General features: G+C 41.1%; 1 protein-coding gene across 2 annotated transcripts; it reads right to left on the bottom strand.

The window, feature by feature from the left end:
• Positions 1-8,288: 8,288 nt before the first annotated feature.
• Positions 8,289-9,581, bottom strand: LOC144610047 (proline-rich protein 15-like). Of its 2 annotated transcripts, none has more exons than XM_078428535.1 (2): positions 9,314-9,581; positions 8,289-9,139 (listed from the first exon to the last, which is right to left on the bottom strand). In XM_078428535.1, the coding sequence occupies exon 2, from the start codon at positions 9,109-9,111 to the stop codon at positions 8,788-8,790; it is 324 nt and encodes a 107-aa protein (XP_078284661.1). In that variant the 5' UTR covers positions 9,112-9,139; positions 9,314-9,581; the 3' UTR covers positions 8,289-8,787. The 2 variants fall into 2 exon arrangements, with proteins under 2 accessions (XP_078284661.1, XP_078284670.1); XM_078428544.1 differs by having other exon boundaries at positions 8,289-9,136.
• Between the last annotated feature and the right edge of the window lie 839 nt (positions 9,582-10,420).

Below are 10,420 nucleotides of genomic sequence, written 5' to 3'. Positions count from 1 at the left end.
TGACAAATGATGCATTAACATAAATATTGCCAGTATCAGTGGCAGAATTCCATTACTAAAGGCATCATTATAGCCATGATTAACCACTCAAGGTGGGTCAGGTAACTTCAGGACTGCACAAAAAGCCTATCCCCATAGGGTGGCATGGTGGTGGAGCGGTGCAATGGAAGAGTTGCTGCCTTACTGCACTAGAGATCCAGGTTCAATCCAGACTATGGGTGCTGTTTATATGGAGTTTGGACGTTCTCCCCATGACCGTGTGCGTTTTCCCCAGGTGCTCCGGTTCCCTCCAACATTCTGAAGACATACAGGTTTGTAGGATAGTTGGCTTTAGGAAAATTGAAAATGTCTCCACTGTGCAGGATTGTGCTAGTGTACGGGGATTGCTGGTCGCTATGGACGTGGTGTGCTATAGGGCCTGTTTTGCCCTGTATCTCTAAACTAAACTAAAGAGAGACCTTACAGAGATACGACCCCCACCCCCTTATCTCTGAGGCTAATGTATTCACAGGCTCAAGTTTCCCTCAGACTGTCATCAATGAGACATATGAAAAACCACTAGAAAGGCACAGGATTTCTTTTTTCCTTGGACCATCTCTATCTGCATACCCTTGAAATTCAATTACCTCACCTATGCATGTCGATAATATTCTGGAGTCACCATTGACAAGAAACTCAACTGCATAAGTCATATACATACTGGACCCAGAAGACTGGGTGTCCTGCAGAGAATTATAGTATTGACATAGATGGAGAACTGGTTGGCAGACAGGAAGCAAAGAGTAGGAATTAACGGGTCCTTTTCAGAATGGCAGGCAGTGACTAGTGGGGTACCACAAGGCTCGGTGCTGGGACACCAGTTAATCACAATATATATAAACAATTTAAACGAGGGAATTAAATGTGACTTAGAAACATAGAAACATAGAAAATAAGTGCAGGAGGAGGCCATTTGGCCCTATCAGTAACCCGTGCCTGCTTTCTCCCCATATCACTTGATTCCGCTGGCCCTTAGAGCTCTATCTAATTCTCTTTTAAATTTATCCAGTGAATTGGCCTCTACTGCCCTCTGTGGCAGAGAATTCCATAAATTCACAACTATGGGTGAAAAAGTTTTTTCTCATCTCAGTTTTAAATGGCCTCCCCTTTATTCTTAGACTGTGGCCCCTGGTTCTGGACTCCCCCAACATTGGGAGCATTTTTCCTGCATCTAGCTTGTCCAGTCCTTTTATAATTTTATATGTTTCTACAAGATCCCTTCTTATCCTTCTAAATTCCAGTGAATACAAGCCCAGTCTTTCCAATCTATCCTCATATGTCCCGCCATCCCAGGGATTAACCTCGTGAACCTATGCTGCACTGCCTCAACAGCAAGGATGTCCTTCCTCAAATTGGGAGACCAAAACTGCACACAATACTCCAGATGTGGTCTCACCCGAGCCCTGTACAACTGTAGAAGGACCTCTTTACTCCTATACACAAATCCTCTCGTCATGAAGGCCAACATGCCATTAGCTTTCTTCACTGCCTGCTGTACCTGCTGGTTTACTTTCAGTGACTAGTGTACAAGAACACCCAGATCTCGTTGCACTTCCCTTTTTCCTAATCTGACACCATTGAGATAATAATCTGTCTCCTTGTTCTTGCCACCAAAGTGGATAACCTCACATTTATCTACATTATACTGCATCTGCCCACTCACTCAACCTGTCCAAGTCACCCTGCAACCTCCTAGCATCCTCTATGTAATTCACCCTGCCACCCAGCTTTGTGTCATCTGCAAATTTGCTAGTGTTACTTTTAATTCCATCATCTAAATCATTAATATATATTGTAAATAGCTGTGGCCCCAGTATCGAGTCTTGCGGCACTCCACTCGCCACTGTCTGCCATTCTGACAGGGACCTGTTTATTCCTACATCTTCAAGCTTGCGGATGACACAAAGCTGGATGGCAGTGTGAGCTGCAATGAGGATGCTATGAGGCTGCAGGGTGACTTGGATAGGTTGGGTGAGTGGGCAGATACATGGCAGATGCAGTGTAATGTGGATAAATGTGAAGTTATTCACTTTGGTGGCAAGAACAGGAAGGCAGATTATTATCTGAATGGTAGGAAAGAAAACTGCAGATGCTGGTTTAAATCGAAGCTAGACACAAAATACTAGAGTAACTCAGCGGGTCAGGCAGCATCTCTAGAGAGAAGGAATGGGTGACATTTCAGGTCGAGGCCCTTCTTCACACTGATGTCAGGGGATGGGGCGGGACAAAGATAGAATGTAGTAGGAGACAGGAAGACTAATGGGAGAACTGGGAAGGGGAGGGGATAGAGAGGGAAAGCAAGGACTATCTGGTTAGAGAAGTCAATGTTGATACCGCTGGGTTGTAAACTACCCAAACGAAATACGAGGTGCTGTTCCTCCAATTTGCGCTGGGCCTTACTCTAGCAATGGAGGAGGCCCAGGACAGAAAGGTCAGATTGGGAATGGGAGGGGGAGTTAAAGTGCTGAGCCAGCAGAAAATCAGGTTGGTTAAGACGGACTGAGCGGAGGTATTTGCTGAATTTATCTTTAAGATGATCTTTTTATTGTCATCACAAATAAACAAATTCTGTGATCTTTTAAAAGTAAACCTGTGATGCTTATACTTATACATTGGAAGTGTTTAAAGTTACAATGTAATTCATGGTGTCAGTTGGATATATGGTGATTCAGAAGTATTTAACTATAGAGCTCTTTGAGGATGTGTAACTTTAAGCTAGAAAAACATAGGGAAAGAATTTGATGTACCTGTAAATGAATACTAATTAAAGTAATTTAAAAAAAAACTACAGATGCTGGAAATCTAAATAAAAACAGAAAATACTGGAAGCACTCAAAGTCAAGCAGCATCTGTGGAAAAAGTGTATAAAATCATGAGAGGAATGGATCGGGTAGATGCACAGAGTCTCTTGCCCAGAATAGGTGAATCGAAGACTAGGCGACATAGGTTTAAGGTGAAGGGGAAAAGATTTAATAGGAATCTGAAGGGTTACTTTTTCACACGGAGGGTGGTGGGTGCATGGAACAAGCTGCCAGAGGAGGTAGTTGAGGCTGGGACTATCCCAACATTTAAGAAACAGTTAGACAAGTACATGAATAGGACATGTTTGGAGGGATATGGACCAAATGGGGTCAAGTGGGACTAGTGTAACTGGGACATATTGGCCGGTGTGGGCAAGTTGGGCCAAAGGGTCTGTTTCCACGCTGTGACTCTGTGACAGTTAATGTTTCAGCCTAAGAAAACTATCAGAACAAACTGGATAAGTCAGACAAATAAAAACAAAAAGGAATCTTAGCTGATTTTTCTTTTCCATTTTTTAATTCATTTGTTGAATGTGGATATCACAAGAACACCATATTTAATGAACATTCCATAACTGTCTTTGAAAAGGTGATGAGTTGCCTTGTTCACCCATAACAATACCTTCAGTTAGGGAAATCTGGGACACTGCATGATTAAGGTATTAAGGTATTGGTATATATTTATAAGGTAAAATTATGCACAACACAAAGGGGAACTTCCCAGTCCTAATGTTTGTCCATGCTTGCTGTGCTTGTTTTTCTAGCTGGTACAGTTCATTAACTTGGTAGAGACTGTTGTGGGAGCATTAATGTAGTGCATATAATGGTAACTGTAACTTTAAGAACTAAGTACTAGAATGGTGAGATTTGTGTCGTGTGATATATTCAATATCTTATCAGTCTCGTGAATATATGTATGCGCAGTGTACTTTTGTAAAATAAAGGAGACCCACACTGGCAACAGCATGTACTGAAAGCCTGTGCTTTGTTTCTATCTCCACGCCGAAGCCGTAATATCTTGCAATTAATGAATTAGTGGGACATATTTTGCGAGTGATACTGAAGCATTCTGCTAGGGAGTCAACATGTTCCCAGGAGGTTGCTTTGCTTTATATAACAAGGAACTTCAAGTGATATTGAAGCTGTGCTCTTACAGAGAAATGGTAAGCATTCTATTTAAATCATAATTAAACCTTGCAATGTAAAAGTGCTTGGGGAGTTGCAAGTAGAATGAAATGGATTTAAAATGTGGTGTGCATTTCTCTTGCATGATATTTCTCTGCGTATCACCCAAATGGTCAACCAAAGCAAGCGCATATATTTACATGATCGCTCACAAACCTCTTCACTTTCAAAGGTAATTACAAAATTTCAATGATATATTCTTGGCACTTCAGTCTCCATGATGTTCCACTGGAAGTGCTCAGAAACACCTACTTCTTCCTCTTCCTTCCTGCCACACAATAAAAAAAACATTACGCTCGTTTGACCATTTCCCTTCATCTAGTTGACTATCTCCTTCTCCTTAGGTTAGGGAACGCAAAGCAAATTGGACAAAATAGCCAATAGGTTTAGTTGTTTACATAATACCCAGCCAGCCTACTATTGGATCTTATGCCTCTTTTCATAAATGCCTCACCGTTCATGGACCACATGTTGGTCGGTGTGGGCAAGTTAGGCCGAAGGGCCTGTTTCCACACTGTGTGACTCTAAATGCCAACTTTCACCACCCTAATTTACCATTTGACAAAAAGCTTGATTCTTGCTTTCATGGCTTCTGCGGGGCCCCCATCTCTGATCTGTTCCTGTACTACAAATAATACATCAACACTCCTCCAATTCTTGTATTATGAGCTTCTCAGTTTTCAACTACTCCACTCGATACAGCTGCATCTTCAGCTCCGGATGTGAGAGGAAACCAAAGCACTGGAGGAAACCCACACAGCCACAGGGAGAATATAATAATAATAATAATAATAATAATAATAATAAACATTTATTTTATATAGCGATTTTCCAAGTGCTCAAATACGCTTTACAAAAACAGTAATGACATAAAAACAAACAGACGAACTATCCTGACGGAGAAGCGGCGAACAAATAGCGCCAGCGTCCTCTCACGTCAGGGTCCGGCAGTAGACAATAGAAACACAAGACACACAATTACAATTTTAACACAAACAGCCATCACAGTGATTGCTCCAGCCCTCACTGTGATGGAAGGCAAAGAAAAGCCTTATCTCCTCCTCATCCTTCTCCCGTGGTGCCACGAGGCGATCGAGGCTCCCGACTTTTGAAGCCCCCACCGGGCGATGGAAAGTCCCAGGGCCGAGCCGAGCAGGCCCTGAGCCCCCACCGGGCGATGAAAAGTGCCGCGGCCAGGCCACGCAGGGCGATGAAGGGCCTGCGAGCGGGTCGATCAAACCTCGCGAATGTGCAGACTATGCAAGGACAGCATCCAAAGTCAGGTTCAAACCAGGTCTCTGACACTGTGAAGTAGCAGCTCTATCAGCTGCACCACCGTACCACCCATAGGCAGGGAATGGAGAGATGTGGATTATGTACAGGAAGATAAGAGATGGTCTTTGAATCTTGTTTGGTGCAGACATTATGGGCCTGTTCTTGTACTATACTAGTCTATGTTCTATGTTCAAATATTGGATAAGTGAAAGAGTATCGGCTGCCAATTGGAGTTCTCTCCAGACATTTGTTCCCATCACGAAAATGATTAAATGAACAATTGTCAATATTTTTGTGCAATTAAAGCCAAATTTTCTGCTCACGAGTTTTTGAGTTTAATTTATTGTCACGTGTATCGAGGTACAGTGAAAAGCTTTTTGGATAAACTGGTTCTGCTGCATACTTAAGTCATTGGACAATTAATTTTGCTAACTTAATATTTAGATTAAACATTTTGCTAACTTAATATTTAGATTGAATATATTTCTTATTGGTTATAATCATGAAGTTTCTATTTAACCACTTATTAATTATAACATTAATAGACAGGTTTATTCTAGCAAATCTGAATTAATTCAAATTTCTACAAAACTTTTGCAAAATGTTCATTTTTCCTAGGAAATAAACTATTATCTGTCAGAAAGTCATCCAAATGTTATTCTCACCTAAATAGGTCCATAATTAGCAGAGCAAAACATTAAATCCTGGCTTGGATTAAAATACTTTGTACATTACAAGATTTTGATTCACTGTCAAATAACATATGCTCAATTATTATATCAGCTTTAGTTAGCTCTGCTTAAATGAAATATATATTTTATAAAATGTAATCAGAATAAAATCACGTATTAGCATTCCAATATTTATACAATCCTCCTCTGTTGCTCTGAGAAATCTTATTGTACGGAGAATGAGGACAGACACAAAATGCTGGAGTAACTCAGCGGGTCAGGCAGCATCTCGGAAGAGAAGGAATTGGTGACGTTTCAGGTCGAGACCCTTCTTCAGTCTGAAGAAGGGTCTCGACCCGAAACATCACTTATTCCTTTTCTCCAGAGATGCTGCCTGACCCGCTGAGTTACGCCAGCATTTTGTGTCTACCTTCGATTTAAACCAGTATCTCCAGTTGTTTTTCCTACACATTGTACGGAGAATGATTGGCTTGAATAGCATTTCAATTGCAAGGCTTTTCAATTCACCCTTATCAATAGTAGAATTCATGAAATTAAATCAACTTAAGATCTCAGCCACTTTCTTCTTTATGTAGCGTAAACTATCTATTTTACTTATCTGTGACAGAAACGTAGTGCATAATACTTCCAGAATGCCACGATTAACTATTCTTTTGCTGTTTTTGTTTTATATTTTTCATAATAGGACCATATAGTAAACAATTTAATATACAAAATAACTGGCCATTATGCCAGCATTGAATTCTCATTTTGGAATGTTTTAATACAAATAATTTACTTCATCTTCTTCCTTTGATGCATTCTGTAATGCAGTGATGAACGTCAGATATTGTCTGCTAAAGGTGAAAGGGTCAAATGCATACAATGAGCCATCATATGCAAGATTGGTGCACTAACATTAATTGTATAAACTCAAGCTGCTTTTACAAAAAGCAGTATCTACTAGATTTTGATATCCTATCACTTGACTCATTTAAAACATTTGAAAGTAAACAATCCATAAATATATTTGTATCTTAATGCAAACTTGAAAAGGTCTTCTTGATGCATTGTTTCCACCCAATAAAAAGATGGCCTTTGTAGACTATCCAAATAATATTGAATATTACATAATAACTCGTCTTTGCCATAAAAGGAAATACCATGGGATCATGTTATCTGCAAAAGATCAGGATAGGTAAATAAAAGCTGCTCTTAACACGATTCCTATGTAAAGCACATGTCTGCACGATGCATTCTGGAGCGAATTCAGAAAAAACAAGTGTAATTACAGCTATTCCGGAAATGTCAATGAGCAGCATTTCAGCTAAACTTCAATCGTTTTATGTAGAGGAATATTTCACCCATGTCTTACACTGTCGATGGGAGATTTTAGTCAAATATCGGAAATACTAATTAAATTTTCACTCGTGGTTACATGGAGAGGAAACAAAACAGAACGGAACACCAACATTTGCATCTTAAGAGTTGTTTTTGATCTTTGTTTATATTCTTTAATCTTGACATACGTTACAACAATAAATCAGAGTTAGAGTCATACAGTGTGGAAACAGGCCCTTCGGTCCAATGCCCACACCGATCAACATGTCCCATCTGCACGTCCCACCTGCCTGCCTTTGGCTCCTATCCCTCTAAACCTTTCCTAACCATGTACCTGTCCAAATGTTTCTTAAACGTTGTGATAGTGTTCTTAACCGTTGCGATAGTGTTACTAAAAGTTACTAATTCTTTTAATAAACCTACTAAAAAAGTTGCTAAAATATTAACATAGTGTAAATGGTTGAAAATAACGTGTACGGAAGATTTAAAAAACTACATTCATCGGGCGCTGAATTACAAAAGCTTAACCTTCGCCGCTTGATCCTTGGACTAGGTATAAACACCTGAGACCCAGTGTCGCATCAGGGCTTGTTACTAGCCGTCTGCGTTTTATGATTACATCGTCTCTATAAACCATTCATTCGCCTGCAGCAACTCACCTTCTCTAATCTTAAAACCTCCAGAAAAGTATCATGAAATTTGCTTACTTAGTTATTCTCGGTAATTATTCAAGAGAATAACAATATCCCAGAAGTAAACAGTGATTGAAACGGATAAAAATAAACACATATTCTGTGGCAAAGCTCCAAACGCAGTATCCTTTCAAAGTCCCTACGTGTCGGGTTACTGGGTGTGTTGCATTTCGGGTTTAATGCTACATTTTGGCAAATGATTAACTTTTACAATGGGCTGCGAAAGAATAAAAATCTCCGAACCTTTTAAATAAGAATAAAGCACGGCAACCAGCATATACATGAAATAGAGAACTGACAATTCCTGAAAATATTTCCTTTTTTATTTAAAAAGATCTGCTCAATTTCCTTTTCATTTCAAATGAACAACTGCTCAGACAGATCAAAAGTTGACCTTGCTTATCAAAGCCACAAAAACAAAGTTTGCTGAAGAATATTTTCAGCATCAACTACAACGTGAATTACTTCCCTCCCCTCGCCCCCCAAATAAAAGTCTGACCCAGAACAAGAGCTGGTCCGCGGTTCGAACCTGCGATGGGTTTGACTGTCAGGCATGATGGGGAAAACAACAGTCGCCATAAAAATCAATCTACTGCAATAGGTATCTGGATTACAACAAATAAATATTTAACACATCATTCATGAAATATTCAAAGTAAAATACATTGACACTTTAATTTTATATTATCCCTATATTAAGTGCTGCAAGATTTGCCATTAGTGTCTGTTGACAAGTGTTTATAAGTAGAGGAGCAGCTGATGCCCCAGAAACGGGATTGTGCGTTAGTTTTCATCCTTTGCATTTCCATTTGCCGTCCCTTCGAAAAACTTGGGGCTGTCGGACAGCGTGGCTCGGACCCTGCGCTTTTCCTTGAACCGTCCGGAGCGGGAGATTTTCAGGTTCCTGCGCGTGTTTTTCTCATTAAAGCCTTTCTCCAGTTTGGGGTCCAAGTATTCTTTCTCCTCCATCAGGTTGGGATGTTTATTTTCCCGGGCGGCTGTTTTGTCTGTGGGGAACTGCACACTCTCCTGCTTGTCCGTCAACTCCTTCGGCTTCTTTTTCATGGTCATCGACTTCCACCAACTGGCCTTCCCGCCGTCTGCCATTTCACGGACACCTCGCCCTTTTGACCTGCTTTAAAGCACGGAAAGCATGATTGGAGGAGTAAACATCAGCCGCACACCAACAAATAATGTTGTCGGCGCGTCAAACGCGACCACACATTGTAAAGTCAGCACAGACCCGGGCCCCCATCTCCAGCTTGTTGATGAGCTAGCTCCCACATCACCATTTCTCGGTACCGCTCACCTGTTTCACGTCTCGGACGCTCGGGGTTCGATCCCCACCGCAGCGCAGTTGCTCCAAATGATCGAAGTCGCTGCCTCTACTCCATGTTCGCCGGAACATCCATTCGCCTTGCCCCGGTGCTTTATTACCCCACCACGATAAAAAAAAAAAAAAGCGGAGGGTTCGTTGGTTATGCTGTGCGTAGCGCTGGCAGCCGAAACGACCTTTTCCCTCAGTGTTTCCTCAAGCGGCCGGAGCCTGCACACAGGTGAAGCTCCGCCTCGCCGGGCGGGCGGGGCGGGGTCCCTGGCGCTCCTGTCTATCAGGCTCCTCAGGTAAGTTCCAAGTTCAAGCTCAAAGACACGCACCAACACCGTGCCTAAACCTGGGCAAAGTTTGATCAATTTTAAGAAAATGTATTGTTATTTCGCGCTAACTGTTCCAAATGATGTCTTGTGATACATAGGCGTGCACACGAATGAGGTTTGGCAAGGGACAACGCGCTGAAGGTAGAGACTAAACGTCGTAGTCTTATTCTGGCCAAGGGACTTCACTGAGATAAACCAAAATGAACTATTTCATCGTGCGCTCTCATTTTCGCGGATCGAATTTATTGCCGCGCTTTATATTGTTATTCCCGGATTTCTTTTAGGGTAGCTTTTCCTAAACATATCAAAATCTCGGAGGAAAATAAAGCAACACATAACTACAACAAAATCTGAATAGAAAATTGTGTTGAAACTCAAGAGAATATTATAAATTATAATCCAGATAAATGCTGAGAGCAATTTTAAATATGCATAATAATTCGTCGTTTAATCGAGCTAATTGGTTTATCTTTTCTCATTCGGGCATAAAAACGAATGATCAACATATCAAAAGTTTTGCAAATGGGGAAGTTGGGGGTGAAAAGTTATGATTGTTCATAGTTTAATTGTTTGGTGAAGTAAAGGAGTTTGAGTTCAAAGGGTTAGAAGAACTTTTCACTTTTCGTAGTTTCTAAGGTAGAAGGAGGCAACCCATCGAATCCATTGTCGCCCTCAAAGCACCTCATTCCCCCACTCATTTCCCTAGAAGGTCTTCTCTTACACAACCCAAATAACTATCCCCTCCCCCCCCCCCCCCCCT

The sequence above is a fragment of the Rhinoraja longicauda genome, chromosome 2, assembly GCF_053455715.1.
Source record: "Rhinoraja longicauda isolate Sanriku21f chromosome 2, sRhiLon1.1, whole genome shotgun sequence".
NCBI lineage: Eukaryota > Metazoa > Chordata > Chondrichthyes > Rajiformes > Arhynchobatidae > Rhinoraja > Rhinoraja longicauda.
Note: the sequence above shows the minus strand (reverse complement) of the source record. Positions and strands in the feature narration are given on the sequence as shown.